The sequence below is a fragment of the Berghia stephanieae genome, chromosome 6, assembly GCF_034508935.2.
Source record: "Berghia stephanieae isolate SIO BIC M18660-M18661 chromosome 6, UCSD_Bste_1.3, whole genome shotgun sequence".
NCBI classification, from domain to species: Eukaryota; Metazoa; Mollusca; class Gastropoda; order Nudibranchia; family Aeolidiidae; genus Berghia; species Berghia stephanieae.
In genome coordinates, this window is record NC_088365.1 from 19,162,730 (window position 1) to 19,185,528 (window position 22,799).

Consider the following 22,799-nt stretch of genomic DNA (forward strand, 5'->3'; position numbering starts at 1 on the left):
TTAGTATATACATAAAATAATAATTTTAAATGTTTGATATCATGTGTTGTATAGAGCCCCGACCCACAAAAATTTATTGATTTAAAATTTATTGGTAGAAATTGTAAATCTGTACTATGGAATAATTGGATTCAGTAGTCTGATGTCACGCAGCCCGGCAACGGCGGCCATTTTGGTTCTAAAGAAAGAAAATCATTACTTTTTATTCTTCATGCTGGCTAGAACTTTTCATTCCCTTTTCATATGCCTTTTGATCAGAATGTGTAAAAGTCAAAACATGATCAAATTTATGTTTTTTTTTCCTCTGGAAACGTTTTTATGCTCGCCGGAGAAATATTTCATAGGGCGTCCGCCATTGTTCCGATAGTTTAGAGCCAGTATTACTAAGTTACCATGTGTCATTAGGAAGGAAGTGACGTTACGACTATTGAATCCTATTCTAGCGAGTGAAAAGAATATCAGAATAAACTCTTTAATTCTTCATGAGTTTTTCTCCAACTTTGATAATTTGATAAGTTGTGCAAGTATTATCTCTTTAACTTAAAACTGCTGCATCTATCTTAGTCCAAGCAACCTTTCTTAAAAAAATAAAGCATTGTGGAGAACATTGTGCTTATTTGAGTCAATAAAAAAATTGATACGGCGCACAACTCTACTGAAAGATTTGAAAATTAGAAATGTATTTTTTACAGATAGATAAACAGATAACTTGATTTCCTTTTATAATTTACAGTCAGTTTGAAAGTTCGTTGAGTCAAACAGATAATATCATAAAATATGTACCGACGACACTTGGCTCTCAAAATCAACTAATTTTGACACTGTAAAAAGTTGTCAATTTGCGTCATCTATTTATGACATCAAGTATTATTATTACCTCAGTTGTGTTGTTGATTTAGCGGTGATCAGTTTTGTTATGTAGTAGTATGTTCTAATCGTGTGTATGTTTGTGTGTGTGTGTGTGTGTGTGTGTGTGTGTATGTTTGTGTGTGTGTTGTGTGTGGTGTATACATGTGTGTGTGTGTTGGCATTTTTCAGCAAATCGTGGCATTCATAGTGATATTATTCACTTGATCACATGAAGGTATTTCAGTCGCCATTTTGATTCTTTTTTTTCTATTAGGGTTAGCTCGAGAGGTTAGTCATAAGTGTTATTAAAGGTGCTAGGGTGTTTGTTTTTCCATAAGTTAAGTAAAGGGGAGACATTCCGAAAGCTCCTACATCCCCGTATTCTTTAAATTTGTACTTTCACCGTTGATATTTTGTCAGGCATTATATTATTCAGTTTGTCATTATATAGAAGTATTTAAAGAACTCAAGAACAAACCTTGATAGATTTGTGAAAGTTTAAAATTTCCTAATTTGACCATTATTTTGATTTTCGGCCGCCATTGTGATTTGTTAAGTATTGAAAGGTAGTGCAAAGCAGTCCGAGAGTTGTTTTTTCTATTAGGGTTAGCTCGAGAGGTTAGTCATAAGTGTTATTAAAGGTGCTAGAGTGTTTGTTTTTCTGCCCTCATTAAATGATGGTGAGTACAGTATCGATTGAAAATAGTTCTTTCCCCGCGAAATTGCGGGCTTTTTACAAGTGATTCAAAAAGACTTCAATGAAAATAGGGGGAATACTTACAAAAAGAGAGACATGGTGGGACAAGTCGAGATGGGCTGGGGACACAGAGCATGTTGTTTCCTCAAATACTCTGTGACAATTTTATCTAGGGACACCTCATAGTCATCATTTGATTTCGTGGATCTTTGGTGGAAACCTGAGGGAAAGAATCCTTCTTTCTGGAACCGCCGCTTGGGCTGAAGATGGAAATAAACAACTAAATAATATATTAGAAAGAATGTTTTACTGTGCATTAGGCTGCACAGAAAATAAGCATAAGAAAAGCAACTTAAAGTGACTTATTCTGGGCCAATGGAATGTATTCAAAAGAAAATCTTCAATAACTTGTATTGAGTGATTGATGATGAGCTGCAAGTTTATTTGACTAAGAGAAATGGTTATACTTGTTTTTGACTGCTTGTTAACACACTTTATAGTCACCTGGAACAACTACAAAAGACGTCTAACTTCTACGTCATGGCACGAGACCGAAGGGCTAGAGCTCAGGTGGTCGCTGGTTTGGATAAGTAAGTAAGTAAGACTGCTTGTTTCGTTAAGCGATGATAGGTATAGAGCATGATTATTCTTTTATATTTTTTTTAGTCATCAAGAGTTCTACAGGATTCATTGCAGCTCCAGTACAAGAAATCTATAGAATGTTTTTAGGAATTTTACATGACTGATACACTTTCAGATCTTTCCAGGGCCAGTCAGAGGAAGACGATGGGATAGTCAAAGGAATTGAAAAAAGAATTCGTCTAAGCTAAAAGTGGGGGGGGGGGAGGCTAGTTCCCAACAGGGAATATAAAATGTCCATGCGCAATATATTTGTGTCTTTACTTTGAAACTCCGTGTCATAGACAAAAATTACGAGTACTTGCTTATGACCTGCAAGGTGGTATCTTATTTTGTGTTTAGTGTCACAATTACACAATTTGGTTGACTTTTCTCATGCTTGTTGTAAATTAGAAGATAGATTAATCAAAATGATAATGATAATAATAATGATGATGATGATAATGATAACGACGACAATGATGATAATAATAATAATGATAACAACATAATAATTTTGCCATGCAAAGGCTTACCTTCTGTAAAGAATTCTGCGGTGTATTACTAGTGGCAGGCGTTCTATTGAGACTAAATCTGATGGGACCATTATTAGTGGCACTACTATTAGTAGGCACCACCTGCTTGTTACTGCTGCTGTTGTGTTGATGGCTCTCTGAAGTACTCGATACATTGTGACTAGATGGAGTGTTTGTCTGGGGCTTGGAAGACTGAGATGCTGTAGAGGTGTTGTTTATGTTGATGGGTGGAGAAACTGGGGAAATAAAATAAGACAAATTAGTTTCAGATTAATGGTTCAATAGTTGGACCTTACATTATTACTTTGGGCTCACTATGAGCATATTTAAAAGTAAATATTATTATTCTACAGCAGGTGAAAATCACCCAATTAGACATTCACAACAAAGATCAGTTTTATTAGTAATCACCATATAATATACAGTAAGAATGCGTGAAAAAAGGTATTAGTGGGAGTGGACACTGATGATGTGTTAGTGGCTGTGGTGTTATGATGGTGATGCTGTTGTTGCATGGACTTGCAAACTTTTCAGGCAAATATGAGATTTAAATGATTTAAATGATGATGATTATGATGATGATGATGATTATTATTATTATTATAGTGGTGGTGGTAGGAAAATGCTAAATAGCTGGTACTTCCCACCTATGTATATTACAATGCAGATTTAGCAGAGGTAACTATTTGATAAAATTTCTTCAAAAACTAACCTCTCCCTGTGTGGTTTTGTGAGGTGGGGCTTTGGGAAAAGGAGGAGGTACTTGGACCGTTTGGTTGACTTAACTGGCGGCGCTGAAAAAATAACAAAAAGGAGAGTGCAGGTATTAATAGTTTTTTTGTTTACTTTTTATGATTCTTATATAACGAGACAATTTACCATCAGACAACAGGAGGAAATCTTGATCAATCTATCTGTATGGCCAATTTGATGAAAAGGAAAATTAATATTCTTACAAGATCTTTTTCATTCCTCTCAAATATTTTTTACCTCACAAGGGAGTCATGACAGTTATATCTTTCAAGTATATCTCATATTTGATTATCTTTAAACTTTGTTGTTCAGAGGTTAGTAACGAAATAGGTAAATGGTAATAAATGAGTAGTCCAATTTTTGGCAAGATAACTTTATCATCTCGTTTGACATTAGTTCAAATTATATCCAATCATTTATTTCCTGAGTTTGTTGTTTGTTGTTCTGATCATTTTTGTTTACTATTTTGCAAAATCAGTTAAACCTTGCTTTATTTTTTGCCTCTTACTGACTTATTATGTTTCAATAACATTCGTCCTTTATTTTCCAAACTGAAACTTTTTCTTGAACTTACTGTTTTTGGTGTGCATGGAAAACCGATGGGGTGTGGGGGAGGGGTAGAACATTTGGGAAGACTAGCCTCTTTCTGTAAAGCAGATGCTGCCTCTTGTAAACCTGCCAAAATGATAAATGAGATACAACAGTTCATAAATCCTTGATGATTACTGTACTAGGTATGAGGGAAGGGGTGGGTCACCTGAGAAATATGGCATCTGTGCAGCTATGTGGTCTAGTGGTATGACACTCGCTTTCGAATCAGAAGGTCCTGGGTTCGAGCCTTGCTCGGCACATAGTTGAGTCCTTGGAAAAGACTCTTTACTCACATTCTCTCACCGTACTCGGGTGTAAAATGAGTACCTGGCCGTTAACAGCGTTGTCTTTGTCCGAAAAATTGTAATATCGCCTAATAAGCGGCATGTCCCGTCCTACATGTTAAATGTTGCTGTTGACCAGGGACCCATTGTAAAGCGCTTTGAGCACATTTAGTGGATATTGCGCTATATAAAAGCTCATTAAAAAAATCTTTCTGTGAGGCAGGTAAAGTCGACTGTAGACAAGCCGAGTGAAGTGCCAGAGCAAGGGTCAGATGGAGGGATAGTGCAGCAGGTGTACAGATAGCTCGAAAAGCATTGTCCATAATAACACCTAGGATGAAATCCATGCTGATTCTGTAACTATCCAGTCATGATATGATATGATATAAGTCCAGATTTATGTAGGCTTTTCCAGCCTTTTATCTGCTCTTGTGCATTTGTGAACGTATTTAATTCACGTCTCTCAAAACTGGGCATGCCACATAGTGGAAGGAGGTGTCTGAATTAAACTTCACCATCACCACGATTGAGCAATTTTTAAAAGAGAATTATTCTATTTCAGTTTTGCAACAACAACAAAATTGATACTGTAATCTTGACTCTTAAGAACATAATAGATTGTTAAAATAATGATGTTTTCATCAAAATGGATTGTAATCCAATAATTGTGATTGTGTGAACTGTGTGTGAATAATTAACATTAAAATATGGTGTCATAATTATCCAGAAAAATATGGGAGTGGAATTTCACCAGCTTGCCTTGCTTGATCAATCAGTTTAATTTTCATTAGTTTGTTTTTAGGGGTTTTACTGTGCTTGTGATACTCTTTGGTCATTTCAGAGTCCTTGAGATGAAAGAAAACAGATAACTCAAAAATTTAAGATCCAGCGAAGAAGCGGCTGGGAAAAAAATATTGTTTTTGTTTTTAAGGGTTTTACGGTGCTTGCAACACATTTAGGTTATATCAGCGCCAGTAAAAAGGAAGAAAATGGGATAGTAAAAAGTTCTGGAATTACAATTAAAGCACCCAAGAAAAAGTAAGACAAAAGGGGAACTAAGAACAAATAGGGATCAGATGTAGATTCCAAGAGCATACCACCAATGTACTTAGTTTGAGATCACCTATAAGTCTCATCCGCAAGCACAAAATCCAACAAAGAGGAATACACTCAAATGCTTACATTATACATTAAAAATAATATAATGATACATAACAGAGAGATGATTTACAAGGAAAAAAATATCATCTCCCAAAACAATAACTATGCATTCGACTGTTTCCCTCCCAGCCAGGACTCCGAACAGGGCCAAGTAATCTCATTCCAAGACAAAGACAGAAAGCATGTTGGAAAATAGAAAAAAGGGGATAGAAGACACAGTATGTACCTCCCTGCCCGCTATGGGAGGTCAGGATCCCCACCCAGGGAAAAAAATAAGAAGGTGACTAGTTCAAAAGAGATTAAAAGTAAGAGCAATATATCCTTGCTCCTAGTAAGACATCACAACAGGATCATCACCAAAAGGTAAACATTGAAATGGTTACATGAGAAACTTTATATCAATGAAACAAAAAATGGGGAAAAAAAGATAATGTAGAGATGATTTATAAAGAAAAAAATGACAACTCCCACCAAAAAAATCTGTCCGACTCCCCTTCAACAAAAGGCTCTGGACAGGGCTAAAGTGAAACCCAATGGTTGCATTCCAGAACAAGAACACAAAGCCATGCAAATGATATGTACAAATAAAAGGGATAGCAAGGCTGTTGATCACTGAAGAGTTCGAATTCCAACCACTACAGTTTTAGTTTTTATTCCATCTTTAATCTCTAAATTTTCAGAAGCTTCATTTAAAAACACTTGCAATATCAGGAGAATTGTCAATTACCAAAATATGTTTAAAAACATATTCTGAGATCCTTAAAATTAAAACTAAAATCTATTTGATGAGAAGTACAAACCTTGAATAATAAATAATTACCTTTAGATTTTAAGTGTTCATGGATCAATTGAAGCAATTCTCTGTCTTGATAGACAATCTTTGTCTGGGCTACAACTCCAGCCTGAAATGAAGAGACAAGAGATAAGACAACTTTTCTGGGTTCATCAAAATAGCTGTGTAAAAACGATAACAAAGTTTTGATTGACATCAATTTTGTTCCATCTATCGTAATGTAAAGCACATTGAGCAAGGTTAAACCTGAGAAATGCACTATACATGTGTATTTGTTTTAAAGTTAAAAATTAATTTCTTACCGTATCATTTCTACTCTTAGGAGTTCAACGTTTTGAGTCCTATCAACAACAGGAATAAGGACCATGTTGGAGTAATCAAAATATGGCACATGAAAAGTTTTTAAAAAGTAATTAAACTTACCCTCCTTATTTCCTCAAGAGTTGTGGCTCCAAACACATTGGTATCTTTTCCCGCTATCTTCTCCAACAATGATGACGCATATTTACAGAACAGGAGGTGGATGGTGCGCTTATCAGCAAGTACTGGCTCCTTTATCAAAGCTAGTTAAGGGGGAAGGTATATTAGAGTTTACTAGTTTTTAACAATTTAACATTCTTAGGTGTTTCATTGGAAACTGTAAAATAATCTTTTATTTTCAAAGAGATAGGGAAAAATATCATCTCTAACACTCATCTCTCAAAATTAATTACGAAGTTGAAGCTTTCTAAATGTTAAAAGGAAATGTCCTTTCTATCCCACACATCTAATTATATTGTGCTTTAAATAGTGACCTTAAAAGTATGCAAACTGTTTAAAGAGGGGGTTTTATGAAACAATTTTCATTGCCAAAATCAAGTCAAAAATAATTAAATTAATTGAAAAAAATAAAATTAAAAATCAGGTCTCTAGAACTTTCATGATTTATTCTTCTGCCTGCATTTTAATTGTTAAGTCCATTAATAGTATTGATTTATTGTACTTCCTGTACTGAAATTATTTAACTCAATTTATCAATAAAGTAAAAGAAACTTAACTGTTTAAATTTTTGTGAAGAGTTTTTAATAAGTATTAAAATGGGATTAATGACCGTATACACTGTCTACATAAACATTTATCCCCTGTTTACAACAATGTGTCATTGTACGGTATAGGAAAACAGGTATCCTTGTGAAGAATATAGGCGAGTAACCTCTGTGATGTAATGGTAGCACATCTGACCGGTAATCAGGAGGTATGGGGTTCAATCCCTAGTCAAGGAAGATTCGATTTTTTAAATATGTTTTTTTTTCTTTTATTTTCTTGCTTTATCTGGCACTTTTTCGAACACATTTCTGTATCTGTATGGTTGGCGCTGAAGGGACTCTTTTATACTTAGCTGACATTTTCAGTTCATAATTCAATAATTTGAAGTGGGCGAAGTGGCCGAGTGGTTAAGGCATTGCACTATGATCTGAATGACCCGGGTTCGAGCCCCGCTTCAGGCACTTTCGTTTTTTTCCTTGAGCAAGATTATTTACCCCCAATTTGCTCACTTGGACAACATGGGTGATTCCTGTTGACATCAGACATCTTGTTTGATGAGTTATCTATATTCCTTCGTGGAATGCCTAGGCGACAATATCTTATGATTTCGTGGCGCAAAAGGCATAATTTTTTTTTTTCTCAATAATTTATGACTTTTGATGCTGAGCCTTAAATTAAAAAATATGTTGAATGCTTAGAGAGGTAATGAACCTTGAAAAGTCTTCTTACACTGTAGTTGTCCATTGTTAAGAGGAGGTCGTTTTCCAATAATCTGACGTATGGTCTCTGATCTTGCCATCCCAGCCAGGGCCTGAAAAGGGAGATGACCAAGAACATGTTTTCAAGTTTGAACCTAGCAACCATTATGTAATAACATTGTTTCTAGTTTTGATGTATGGATGTTTCACACATTAATTATAGTATTCTTACATGTTCCATGGGGGAAGAGTTTTACTTCTTCTGTGGGGTGTTCATGTTGACTTCTGACTAACGAAGTCTGTCTTGTTATCGAGTTGTAATAAAGTTGATTGAGTTTATCAACAGATCTTAATTCTCATTAATTCAACGTTATAACACATTCTGTCTTGTCTTATAAATCTGATTTGATCATTAGTGTGTTTGCCTATGCAAAACTTCATTCAAGAACAAGGGACAGAGAGCCACATGAAAGAAACTAGCAGATTTGGGGAAATAGAAGAGATGGTATACCCTCCCCTGACCACCGGAGATGGTAGTCCAACCAACCACCCATAGGAAATAAAAGGGAAGCCTAAAAAATATAAAGAGTGGATATAATCATAATAAAAATACAAACCAATATAATGCAGTGCAGCATATACATGGACAATTACAATGGTTAATACACATTACACACATATTTTACTGATTTAACAAATATGATACGAATTATTTCAAATCACTTACTTTACAAGCCAAAGTTCTGATTTTGTCCGCTTCTATAATAGGAGCCTTTACACTCAACAACTTCAGGAGAACCTTAAAAAAAAAAAAGTCACACAATGTCCTGTGGGTAATAAATAGAATTTACTAATTGCTAATGAATAAAACACCCACCTCAAAATGTGTAACATTTGTTGTCACCGCATTGCCTCTGTCTTTCCTCCTCTTTCTCCTTACACTGGTAATTGTGAAAAGGAAAAGCGACTCTGACCTCTTTTTCAAGATCCCAATTATCTAAACAGAACAGGCAGTTTGTGTATTGGAGTTGGTAATCCACCTTATTTCAGTTGGAAACATCTTCCAAGGTTTGATTGTGAAGGTATTTGGCGTTTTTGCTATCTAATGCCAGCCCATCATTTGCAGCACAGAAAATTTACTTGGACTGAATGACATTTCCATGTATCTTCCCATGTTGCCAATTTGGGTCTTTCTGTAACATGCCATGTTTTTTATGTTTTTTATGTTTTGAAGGGTTTTACGGCGCTTGCAACACATTAAGGTCATATCAGCACCAGTAAAAAGGAAGAAAATGGGATAGTAAAAAGTTCTAGAATTACAATTAAAGCACAAAAGAAAAGGTGAGACAAAGGGGAATTGGTTCAAATAGGGAACAGATGTAGATTCCAAGAGCACACAGCCAAAGTACTTAGTTTGAGATCACCTAAAAGTCTCATCCAGACACAAGCACAGGTCCGAACTAAGAGGAATACACTCAAATGCTTACAAATCATACAATATAATATGTAAACCAAGCATAATACAATGCATAACAGAGAGATGATTTACAAGGAAAAAAATATCATCTCCCAAAACTATAACTATACATTCGACTGTTTCCCTCCCAGCCAAGGAACTCCGGGCAGGGTCAGGACAAAACCAAGTAATCTCATTCCAAGACAGCGACAGGAAACAATTGGAAAATGGGTATGGGGGGATAGAAGACACAGCACGTACCTCCCTGCCCACTATGGGAGGTCAGGATCCCCACCCAGTAACATGCCATGGTCATTTTATTTAAATTTATATCAAACACTCTGTGAGAACATGATTTGAAAAAACTTCCAAAGAATGCATGGCATTACATTCATTTTCAAATGTTGATTTAACCAAATGCTTCCTCAAAAATTCTATAATTAATGCACAATTTTGAGGGGCTTCTTTTCTATTTTGGAGTACCTTTTTTCCTTATGAGAAATTTTGTATTTGGATGTAAGCATTATTCTTTAAGTTGTTCTATTTGGAAAGCCTAAAGTTTGAATATTTTACAGGGCTTTGAATCTTTAAATTCTGTTAAAAAAATTTTTAAGTTACAAATTTCTAACAATACATTTGTCCCTCGGTATATGTTAATGAAAGTAGCGTACCATGATTCCATTGTTTGTCCTGACACAGTTCCACATTGTAGACAGAAAGTCATCATCTCCACCTTTCTTCTTACTGCCTGGAGTGTGGTATCGATTCATGCCCTGGCCAAACTGAAAGGAATAAACTATAGAGGTTAATACAGAAACAAAATTAATAAAAATATAAAATATATAATTTTATTCGGTTATATGGGGTTTGAAAATTATTTGATCAAAGGAATTGAGGGGTAGCTTGAGGATAAATAAAAGTTTAAAACATTTAGCAACAATCGATAAAGTTGTTTTTTGACAAAATGGCAAGTGGAAAGAGCACATATGAATATCATTAAATAAATAGGAGGACTGATTCAAATTCATACTTTCAAATCAAGACTCGTGGATAAAGTCTAGATAAAATATGAAATTCACCTACCCTCTCAACAGGTCCACAGACACAGTTACATAAAACTCTTAAAGCAGCTATCTGTATCGATGACTCATTGATTATTTCACCCTCCACCAGGCCAACAATGACACTGAGGATAAAATGTTATATAATAAAACGTGTTGATCTACAAAATAGTGGAGATATATCACAAGTAAGTATGATCATAAAAGAACCATATTCCAGCCCCGTGTGAAAGGACCAATATTGATGGGCCCTTTGATACATTTTTAAAAAAATGATTTTTCAAAACATAACAAGGCCTTATAATTCAATCAACAAACCGTTAATTGTCACATTAAATTAGACTGGTTTGATTCTCTATTACATTTTCTCTAAGCTACATTTTCACTTAGTCGTAATCGTGTTCTAGGTCTAATATCCGATCTAGCAGAGGTATTCTACAATAAACTAGCATTATCTTTAGAAATCATAAAACAAAATGTCTTCAATTTTAAGTTACAAAAACTGGGATAAAGTCTGACAGAACTGATCACTCTAATGGACAACTTTTATCTTTTCTTGTGAAAATTTAAGAATTTTTCCGTGATTTAACATTCCAAAATGAAAAATTGAAAAAGAAAACTTGATGAATATGAATCTAAAGCTGACATAAAAGTGGATATAGTGAGAGAGAATGATAATGTGATGATAAAATAAAAGACGTTTACATTCAACTTACATTTAAGATCTTTAATTATAAATTTGGACAGGTTATTGAACTCTCATTTCATTTAAGTTATGAAAACAAAAATTGTGACTTAGGGTGCCCACAAAACCTTAAGTACTAGTATGACAGTGCCATGGTTAAGACAGGTAACATGTGGTTGAGCATTATTTGATTTTGCCAACTTCTATTGTCCCGGTGTCTTACTTTCAGTCATTAAAAAAAATTTACAGTTAAATAATTTTAACCGCAGTGAAAATTGATTAATCTTACCTCATAATGGGACTGATGACATTGTCAGGCAAAGTGACATTACGGCATAAAAGTAGAAGAGTTCTGTGAGAAACAGAACACATGGCCAGTGCGTCTAAGGCATGTACAATCGTATCTGTCCTGCAAAATAAGAAAAAGGCAATATAATCTAATGAGAAGAATTTCTCAGCGTTATATATAATAACTGTCATAAACTATGGAGTGTGATATATAAAATTGTTCTTTAACTTATATCTATTTATATTCATTTCATGTTCTACAAGATAAACAAAATTAAAGTATAAAGTATAGATAGTATGCGCTTGGCTAAGAAGCTCATAACATTGCCATAACGGACCAACACACAAAACTGTGTGTATGCATGAACGTTTATAGTCGGGTTAATACAGTTCAGTGAGCATTACTCATAAACGCGGATGGCAAAAACAATAACAAAGACCTGAGTGACGTCATCTTCGAACTATCTATAGTGAACTACTCACTTTCCTTGGAAGGAGTCCCATTCGGGGGACATGGCAATGAGTTGACAGAGAAGGTTAAGACCACCCAAACGATTGATGTAGACCTCTGGAGCCCAGCTGGCTTTGGGGGGTAAGCCCTCCAATAACATGTCCAGGTTTTCATCCATTGTCATCTTGGCACTCTTCAAAGACTGAAGAAAAAGAAAATTCATAAACAGTTCTCAATTATATGCTGAAAAGTTGTCTTTTTGCATTTGAAAGTTAACAGCAGTTGCAGCATTTTCAGGTCCTGCGATTGCTAGTGAAAGGATGATGGGATGGTAAAAATGGTATTTTAATCTTGACTAAACGTAAGACAAGGGAGACAGGCGAGTAATGCAAGACAAATCATTACGTCACACCCAAACAAAAAGCGTAGGATCCCCTCCATAAAGGAGATTCTCAAATGTTTACAAATTGCTAACATAACGACTCACAAGAAATAAATTGATATACTATGGTACCGTCTAATAACCTAACTTGTAATAGCAACTCTTCACGTATTTGCTACTCTAGTGAAACAGAATTTTTAATATTAAACACATCCCTCTAATATCCTGCCTCTTTGCCTATTAACCCCATATCTTTTATTGGATGTGTGATAGAATAACAGAACATTAATAAAAATTTCTTGTAAATATTGACAATATGAATCAAAATTTGATGTAAAAATCCTCAATAAATACAATAAAATCCTTTATCATAATTGTGTGTTATCAAAAAATTCATAAAGACCACTTTACAAGAGAACCTTAATTTTTTTTGACACCTGGACAAACTGTCTCACATCTATCAGATGTGTTGTCATTAAGCGATGTAAGACGTGAGCGTACTCATCTCTGATTGCAATGTCCTTAATAATAACTCCAATAAGTGATACAATTCATACTAACAGTATTACAAATGATTCGCAATCTAACGTCAATAGAGGATGGATTGGGGAGGGTGGTTTTCACTAATTGGTTTAATCTTCTAACATTCTGATGGTGTCTTTGCCTGACGGTGTCTTTGCCTAATATCCCACTCTGGCTACATAGCCAGTAAAGAACCCTGGTTGAACAAATCTATAAGCAATTAATCATTTTGATATACAGTGACCTCAGTTTCCTCAACTTTCAAAAGATAATAGAAAACAGTAAAACTTACTTTTGCATGAAAATTTTGCATGTTGGACACACTGCTCTCCTCACCATGGTGTTGAAGGCATCTCAGCTCCTCGGATTTTAGCAGAGTGTGTACCTCAAAGTACTTTCTTATCGCCTCACACACCAAGCGGGCAGCTTGTCTCATTTGATGCAGCTCATCATCTGATGGATTTGTCCGTTCTTCAGTCCTCAAGATAGTCAGTCTACTCAGCTGGGTCAGAAAATACAAATGTTATGAATGGCATTCCTCTCCATACTTCATTTCATTCCTCTTCATACTTCATTTCATTCTTCTCCATACTTAATTTCATTCTTCTCCCTACTTCATTTCATTCCTCTCCCTACTTCATTTCATTCCTCTCCATACTTCATTTCATTCCTCTCCATACTTCATTTCATTCCTCTCCGTACTTTATTTCAGAAAGAATGACGTGGGAAGGAAAGTAAAAAATTTATGAGGATAAATGCTTTGTGTTGTGAGTTTTGTTTTTTGTGGGTCCTTTTGGTGTGTTTATTTTTGTTATTGGTTGTTCTGTTTGTTTTGTTTTTTGTTTTTGTTTTGATTTGGGTGTAGAGGAAAGTAACAAAGAGTGATTTTTTCATTACCAAGGTTTAGAAATTTAATGCCACTTGTAACAGGCAACAGGAGAATGTTACACAAAAAATTTTTAAAGCAACAAAAAAGAAAAGAAAAAAAAAAGTTGGATAGATCTAATATCTAGTGCAATATCCACTACAGATGCTCAAAGTGCTTTACAAGGGGTCCCTTACTAACAGCAACACTTAATATGTAGGACAATACATGCTGCCTGTTAGGTGATATTACAATTTTTTTCAGACATAGACAATGTCAGGGAGCCATTTTACACCCGAGGACAGTGAGAGAATGTGAGTAAAGAGCATTTTCCAAGGACTCAACTATGAGCCGCTCAGAGCGGGTCATAAACCTGGAACCTTCCAATCTAAAGACGAGAGTCATACCACTAGACCACACAGCAGCATATCGCTTTCATATCGGAAGGTCCTAGGTTCGAGCCTCGCTCGGCGCATAGTTGAGTCCTTGGAAAAGACTCTTTACTCACATTCTCTCGCCGTACTCAGGTGTAAAATGAGTACCTGGCCGTTAACAGCATTGTCTCTGTCCGAAAAAAATTGTAACCGCCTAACAGGCGTCATGTCCCGTCCTAAATGTTAAATGTTGCTGTTGGCCAGGGACCCTGTGTAAAGCACTTTGAACACATTTAGTGGATATTGCGCTGTATAAAAAAAAGCTCAAAGCTCAAGCATATCAGAAAGAGCATCTGGAGATGATAAGCGACATCAAGATGAAACACCGACCACATTGACCAGTCTCCTCAGACCATCCCTATCATCAAACATTTCCAGTATGGTCTTGTAGGCAAAGGTCTGGGTGAAGAATAGACAAGCATGGCACCTGCTGGACTCGTGGGAACACTCCATTAACCATAGATTGTATCTGGAAGGTTGCATATAATAATAATAATAATAATAATAATAATAATAATAATAATAATAATAATCTTTATTGTCCAAATTAAAGGCAATTCATGTGAGGTAAACAAGGCTCAGTTTGGTTCATGGTATGAACATCAACACATTTACAAATACAGATACAGCCGTACACGAACATACACACTTGCACATTGTTTCTACACATGTATACAAAAGAAATGAGCGTACATGCGTACATACATTCATACATACATACATACATACATACATACATACATACAAACCAGCATACCATTGTACATGCATGCCTACATATATACATACATACATACATACATACATACATACATACATACATACATACATACATACATACATATGGGGGAAGAGCGGACGAATAAGATCCAAGCGTACAAACATCACATTAAGATTGTCTAATACCCTTAACACAGGAGCATCCGTATCAAGAGTATTGGGGTTTGTCAGGTGATGTTGAGCTTGGTCAGTGACTTGAAAGGTGACAATGATTACTAAACTCTGGCCCAGCATTGTTCTTAGAAATTACATTAACAAAACAGTCACCTCAACTCAGGTGTGAATGGGTATCTGACAATTGGCAATTGCCAATAATGTACAAAAGGCAACTAACAGGAGACTTGTACTGTATCTCCAACTGGTGGAACAAATGAAGCATTGTGATGAGACTGTGAAAATGCCTTGCACAAATGAGCATATCAATTCTCAAGAGTTAATTTGTTTCACTTAGTGGGACCATCCATAGTTTTTGTCCCTGTTCCTTGAATGGGGTTGCATCAATTACATGTGCTCTTTTCTTTTTTTCTTTTTTTTTCGTTCTGACTCTGGCTATGCACATAGTCAATATGAAGACATGATCGATATGATCTATACTATAAACAATGACTAAACAATCTTATTTTTAAAAGTTTTTGTATTTCATTTATCTATATATATTGTGAAACATACTTTCATTTAAAATAAATCTTTGGTTTTAAAAAAATATGAAATACTAAAAGAGCATCAAAAACAGATGAGAAAGCTACTTACATGACAAGATTGGACAAAACAGATTTTGGGAGTAAGCACAACTGAAAAATAAAAAAATAACATATATACTCAAAGAAAAACGGAGAAAGTGTTGGGTTTGTTGCAGAAATTATTATACCAGTAAAATAATGACAAAAGTTTTGTTTAAAAATGATAACATACTATAAAGCAAAACAAAACAGAATGATAATCAATTATTAAATTTTTTTTTAATTTTTCAATTAAACGTAAGGTCAAGTTACTTAGCAATAAAAGGGGAACACTAAAATTGCCTATTTTCTAAAGACTTGCATTATTTTTCGAGTGTAGAATTTAGCTTCCCTCATATTCTAATAAAAAGTAAAATGCTGTGGGCATCACCGGTTGTTTGATTTTTGTCATGGTTAGAGTTGTCAGATTGTTTAGTTAAGACTTTCTCTTCTATATATTCATAAAAACCATGCTACGTTTTTAACTCACTCTATGTATGTGTGGCTATGTGGTCTAGTGGGATGACACTCGCTTTCGGATCGGAAGGTCCTGGGTTCGAGCCTCACGCTCGGCACATAGTTGAGTCCTTGGAAAAGGCTCTTTACTCACATTCTCTCACCGTACTCTTGTGTAAAATGAATACCTGGCCATTAACAGCGTTGTCTTTGTCAGAAAAATTGTAATATCACCAAACAGGCGTCATGTCCCGTCCTACATGTTAAATGTTGCTGTTGACCAGGGACCCCTTGTAAAGCGCTTTGAGCACATTTAGTGGATATTGCGCTATATAAAGCTCAATTTTTTTAAAATAAAATTTTTAATCCAGATTTCACCTACATTTTTACATTTTTAGGAAAAGCAATACTTTGTGAATCTCTTTTTTTTGTTAATGACTCAAATAGATAGAAAAGCCACTCCCAATTGCGGTATCATATAGAAACCAGGGATGTAAATGGCAAATAAAAAAAAATTCTGAAACCAACTCGCACACTCCTTTTAAAAAAATTGAAACTACAGATGTATTTGTAAAAAGCTAATTTTAACTAGTAGAGTATGTGTAGCCAATTTATCACTATGATAATATGTATACTGCATAAAACTAAGACCTATTGATGAAGTGGAGATTTCTACTTTCCTTTAAAGAAAGATCTAAGATCATCACCTGATTTCATCTTCTTGGATGGTTGTTTAATTATGATACTTTTATCACTGCTACCACCACTACAAGTAGGCCTACTACTATCACAACTACTACTACTACTACTACAAACATCAGTATCAACAAATTTCCTTTTCAAAGAAGGCATTGAAATTTCTTTTTCTTCTGTTTTAGATAATGGACCAGTGGGCTTATTTTGCTCTATTGCTATCCTTACTTCATCTGCTCTTTGATGGACTGATACTTTTTTAATTTTTGAAACCTTTGCCTTTGCTGGCTTTTCATGTTTAGTCTTCATTCTCTTTCCAGCTGTTTGCATGTAGTAGCAAAGGGCTGAATCGACAGGACTATGTACAGGATCTTCTCTATGGAAATACTCTACACAGCTCTTTTCACATTTAAGGAATTTGTATTTAATCTTGTGGATGGCTTCATAAGTCCCTACATCTAATCTGTTTGTTGTGCCTGTGATTATATTATTCATTACACTGAAAGATGATTCTACTCTAGGCCCTGTGAAGATAGAAAGACAAGCTCTTATTACCGGACCTAGTATTTCATATTGGGGGTTTGATATCACCTCTGTCCACCACCTATCTAATTTCTTCTCTTTTATTGATGAAATAAATTTGGTATCACTTTGGAGGGTGGAAGCTGCTGTAGAAAATGTATCTTTATCCTCAGGTTTGACTATGGTTGGCAATAAATCATAAATATCTTGTAAGCCTAATGAAGCCCTGCTATGACCACATAATTCTGGATCAATTGTTGAAAGGAGAGCTAGGTTTTTATTGGTAATGGGAAGCTTGAACTTAAGATATTTCCCTGTCTCTTTGAAAGCTGACAGCACTGTTTTCCTGAATGCATTTGCTTCCTGACTATCCATGTCAATTAAAATCTTCTGAGTAGCATCACCTACATAAATTCTTTTCAAAGGATGTATCTTATCACAATCAATGCTGATTTTGCTGATGTCCCTACTAAACTCATTTACATATTCATGAGTCAAGAAGCAAGTCAAAAAAGTCTTAAAAACTAACACAGCCTCATCAAAAAGTCGATGCACCATTGGCTCTTTCTTTTCAAAGGTAAGAATGAAACTCTCAAAGAGAGGAAGAATGCTGACAATGGTATTAACTAGTAATAAACTTTCTTTTGATTTCATAAAGAGTTTGCAAACTATCCTCCTTTTTCTCTCCCTACCTGCTGGTGTAAGTTTTTTGTTTTTAAGTCTGTGTAAAATGAGCATTATCCTAGTCTTAGAGTCTTTCTTTACATGTCTAAGAAGAGCAGATATTTTTTGTTGTTGTTCTTTCTTTTCTTCTACAGTGAGCCAAACTGAATAAAAAATTGTAAGGGCATCTTTTATCTCTAAGAATCTAACTGAGGCATCATAAATTGACATCCATCTATGTCCAGCTCTCTGAATGGGAGTGTGCTCTGGCAACTCCATCAGTCTACAAATTTCCTTCAAGTCATCTCGTATATCTGAACTATAATCAAAGTCACCAAATAAATCATCCAAGAGCCTGATAAGCATCCCCTTACTATCAAGAATTGATGTGAATTTCTTCACAGCATTGTGAATGTGGTGACAAACATCTCCATCAATATCAATGATGTGAGGTGCAACTTCCTTTAATCTAGTCTGAAAGCCATTTAATGAGCCCCTCATATAAGCAGCTGAGTCAGAAAGCACTGAAATCAAATTTGTAAAAGGTATCTGATCTTTTAAAAACTGGTTCCTAACAGCCTCAAACACTGTCTCTGCATTTACAATTGTCATTTCAATGCTAGCATATAAATCACAAACACTTTTCTTCAAATGATTACAATAGTAACAAACTAAAACATTAAGAACTCTCTTTTTTGACCCCTTAGAAGTTGATTCATCAATATTAAGTGAAAAGGGGCTATTTTGCAAGACTTTGACCAGGCGGTCATGCTCCAGTTCAGATAAGCCATAGCGGAGCTTGTAAGTGGCTGTTTGTCTCTCCATGTGCATTTGAGCTAATGATTTTTGATCTTTTGCTAATTCCTGTGCAAATTGAATAAGGTGAGGTGCCATGGAAAGAGGTAGAGTATGCTCGGCCATAAAAGAACACAGGAAAGCCTCCTGGTGAGTAATTCTATCCTTTTGTGAAACTGGCCTGGGGCCAGTAGGCACAGTGGAGTCTTCCCTAGCAAGTCCTAAACTATCTAAATTAGGAGCTGCTCCATATGGGAGAGGCAATGTTGTCAAACTAGAAGATGAAAATGTTCCATCTATTTTGTCTCTGGTAGCTTGCATGGCTGCTGGGAGTCTTTGATTTGAAATATCTATGGCTCTGTTACGTTCGTGTGATTTACTTTTAGAGTGAACTTTTAGGCATCGAACACCACCTCCACTATATTTAATCTCAGATTTACAAAGGCAACACCATGCAAACCCATCCTTCTCTATCTTTCTGATGTAACTTGAAAAGAAATCCCCCAGATTGTCTTTAAGGGATAACCATTCCCATCTAAATTTGTTTGTTGATGTTACATCTATAACATCAATAGGAGATTGTCTATCAACAAATCGATGTTTTGATTTTGATTCAGTCACCTTTGTTGATGCCATTTTCAAAAACGCCTGTCTAAATTTATAACTACAAAGAACTAAAGTGAAGAAAAGTGGTGAATCTAAAATAAAGATTGAGGATTCTCAGTTTAAAAATCACCCGATGCCGAGATCTGATTGACTGATTGTGATTGATTCTGTAAGTTCACTCTCTTACTAAGACCCAAACAAAACAACGTGATTGGATCGTCCTAGAATTTTCTAGAATCTTATCTAAGTATCAGAATTACGAATCCAAAACCAGAGAAATCAATGTAACATAAATTTAAAACAAACACATGCGACAGTAACAAAATAGATTTGCTAAAAATATCAACTTAGCTTCGGGTTTCAACCAAGAAGAAATTCACAAATTCCGCCACACTTCAACAAGCATCCATTGATTTGCGAAAAAGGAAAACAAAACATCCGGTAGTGGTATTTATACATTATGTTCGATATGTAGCCAAAGTGGCTATTTACCGAACAAAAATTCAGAATTTTTTTTTCTGAAAAACCTCTATTACTGCTATGTAGTTCAGAATCAGTCAGAAATTTTCTGTCTGAATTCATGGCCTGGAAATAACGTTATCACGTTTGTAGTGAAAATAACCTCTTCCGCACCAAACAGCAAGTGGAGTGTTTCAGTGCACACAGAAAGTGCTTGTCATGCCTGGGCCTATATGCACCATATTATATTACAGTAGTATTTAATAATACGTTTTTGTTAAAATATTTTGTTTTATCAATTTGATCTATTTATATTCTTTTTATTTTCATTTTTTTTCTTATGAATTGAAATATTCTGAATTCAGAAAAATTCTGAAAGATTTACATCCCTGATAGAAACCCCTCGTTTTGCCATTTTATCTATGTAGCCTCACCCTGTCTGTAGCATCCTCAAAGTACGTGATGTAATAGAAACAGAGAGACACACCCGTGGCTGCAATGGACGGTCTGTGGATATCCAACAATCTCTGAATACCTTGGTGAGCTATGAACTCCGAAGCAAACTTCTTGTGGCAGAGAATCACTGCTAGAAACTGGTGAGAATGGAGGCAATAATGTTAAATATACATTTATTGTGGGATTCTCTATACATCACTTAGCAAATTAATCACAATTTTTTAAAAAGACTAGAATGTAAATATTGTATGGCTACAATATTCAACTAATCTCATGATTATAAAAAAAAAAATATTTTCTTCAATATTTTGTCTGATGATAGAAAACACATATAATGATGAAAAATTATTTTATGGCGCTGTTTTTTTTGTTTGTTTGTTGCTTTAGGTCTCTTCCAACACAATTGAGGTTATATGAGAGACCGCTGAAACAAAAAAACAAGCAATCTAACAAAAATAGTACAAATGTAAATCAAAATCATAACCTAAAGATATCATAAGCTAAATTATAAATAACCAAGAACAAACAGGCAGAAGATTTACAGAAAAAAAATATATCCCCTGTCAAAAATACAATCACAAACCAAAGAAGCAGGATAGGCTAGTAAAGAGAAGAAGAAACGACATCACTATCGGATCGTACACCCATGCGAACATCATAGGTATATGATTCAAGGGTGATGCTCCCATCCAACCACCCGCTTATGGCGCTGTAATTCAGAGACATCAGACCTCTAAGCGCTTAATGAATGGAATCTTTAATTCATTTGTCATCGACTTATTGAATATATTGCAGATCTAATGAAATTCAAATGGTCCAAATGATAACTTCTAATGTGCGGCTACGTGGTCTAGTGGTATGACACTCACTTTCAGATTGGAAGGTCCTGGGTTCGAGCCTCGCTCGGCGCATAGTTGAGCTTGGAAAAGACTCTTTACTCACATTCTCTCACTGTACTCAGGTGTAAAATGAGTATCTGGCCATTAACAACGTTGTCTCTGTCCGAAAAAATTGTAATATCTCCTAACAGGCGTCATATCCCGTCCTAAATGTTAATTGTTGCTGTTGGCTCTTGTAAAGCACTTTGAGCATGTTTAGTGGATATTACGCTATATAAAAGCTCAATTAATAATAAAAGCCCAGCTGACATTTTCCTGTATAAATTCTATGTCTGGTTCTCTTTAACAGCTACAATATTTATTTTTTTAAAAATTAATTCACATTTTACATATGATTAATGTCATTTGCGTTGTCAAAACAATAGAAAACATATTGCAACTTTAAAAGAAAGAGACTAACCATTGTAGTTAAAAGAATGTACAAAAGATATCTATCGATCAACATTTTCATTCAGTTTAATTTCAAAATGTAAAAGATTTGTCTTACTCTGAGTGCATCAAAAGCCAGTCTAATGTCTTTATTCTCATTCAGATCGATATAGTAGAATATCAGATTCATAGCTTCATACTCCAGGATGGGACCCAGTAACTAGAATCATAAATTTTTAGTTGAGAGAGAATAAATAGATAAATAAATTTATTTAAGTGTGTATTTGTGAGCGAGTGTGTGTGTGTTTCTGTGTGTGTGGTAGCCTGACAAAGCCATATAAGGTAATTACAAAATTAAAATTCAGGATACAATGCAATCAAGTTTATGTAATTTATGAGGAGAAAACACCATAACTTAATTCTATTTAACTTTTCCAAAATCACCAATATTCGCTTGATGTAATGACTTTAATTTTAGAGGAAAACACAAAACTGAGAAACCCTAAAGCAAAATTTGTGGTATACAATTCTGTCAATCTGATATGTCAGGTGGACAAAAAGAAAGAAGAAAAAAAATTTTTTTACTGTACCAATGAAAAAATAAATGTAAATACAAGCGTTCATATTTTAACAACTACGAAAAGTTTTATTGAAATCTTTAAAAGAATTTTTTAAAACATGAATAATTTTGTAAGATGCATGAAAAAACATAATACCATACTGGCACACAAATTAATGTAAAGTTTTTGGGAGTTACCTGCTATTATCAGTTTATCACCAGAAAAATATTCATAAATCAAATATTTTTAGTAATAAACCTCTAAAATTCTAAAGGCTAAAAAAATGTCAAAGATCGGGACCTTTTTTTTTATTTTATTCGACCTACCAGAAGCTAATGCTGTAAAAATATTTGTGTCATATTGCCTTCGCTTAACATATTATCCCAATCACATTCTGATCTCAGATTTCTGTTTTTCTGGCCCTCTTTCATATCGTTTTTCAAGTTCATGCGAGGTCAAGGGCAAAGAGTGTCCACAAAATGTAAAATACCAAAGAGATGGTGATACCAATCTGACTACAACTGACCTCGTGATAGTCTCCTAAAGGGGCAAGAAATTGAAGAATGAGCCGCTGTTTCATTGCAGTTGTCAGAGGGTGGAGAGAATAAGTGCCTATCACAAGAGGTCTCATCTCTGCCCAACTACTGTTACTATGTTCTGGATCAAAGTCTG

General features: G+C 34.9%; 1 protein-coding gene across 10 annotated transcripts in view; it reads right to left on the bottom strand.

Moving 5' to 3' along the window:
- Positions 1-22,799, bottom strand: part of LOC144974618 (DDB1- and CUL4-associated factor 1-like) — a 58,207-nt gene that overhangs the window by 21,451 nt on the left and 13,957 nt on the right. For all 10 annotated transcript variants that reach the window (XM_078917667.1, XM_078917666.1, XM_078917661.1 and 7 more), the window contains exons 9-26: positions 22,654-22,796; positions 21,686-21,787; positions 20,278-20,436; positions 15,681-15,721; positions 14,481-14,619; positions 13,144-13,353; positions 11,980-12,149; positions 11,498-11,617; positions 10,546-10,648; positions 10,134-10,244; positions 8,734-8,805; positions 8,038-8,119; positions 6,706-6,845; positions 6,310-6,391; positions 4,028-4,128; positions 3,413-3,494; positions 2,701-2,936; positions 1,631-1,806 (exon numbers count right to left, since the gene is read on the bottom strand). In XM_078917667.1, the coding sequence (XP_078773793.1) occupies positions 1,631-1,806; positions 2,701-2,936; positions 3,413-3,494; positions 4,028-4,128; positions 6,310-6,391; positions 6,706-6,845; positions 8,038-8,119; positions 8,734-8,805; positions 10,134-10,244; positions 10,546-10,648; positions 11,498-11,617; positions 11,980-12,149; positions 13,144-13,353; positions 14,481-14,619; positions 15,681-15,721; positions 20,278-20,436; positions 21,686-21,787; positions 22,654-22,796 (2,269 nt within the window). The remainder of the gene's footprint in view (positions 1-1,630; positions 1,807-2,700; positions 2,937-3,412; positions 3,495-4,027; positions 4,129-6,309; positions 6,392-6,705; positions 6,846-8,037; positions 8,120-8,733; positions 8,806-10,133; positions 10,245-10,545; positions 10,649-11,497; positions 11,618-11,979; positions 12,150-13,143; positions 13,354-14,480; positions 14,620-15,680; positions 15,722-20,277; positions 20,437-21,685; positions 21,788-22,653; positions 22,797-22,799) is intronic.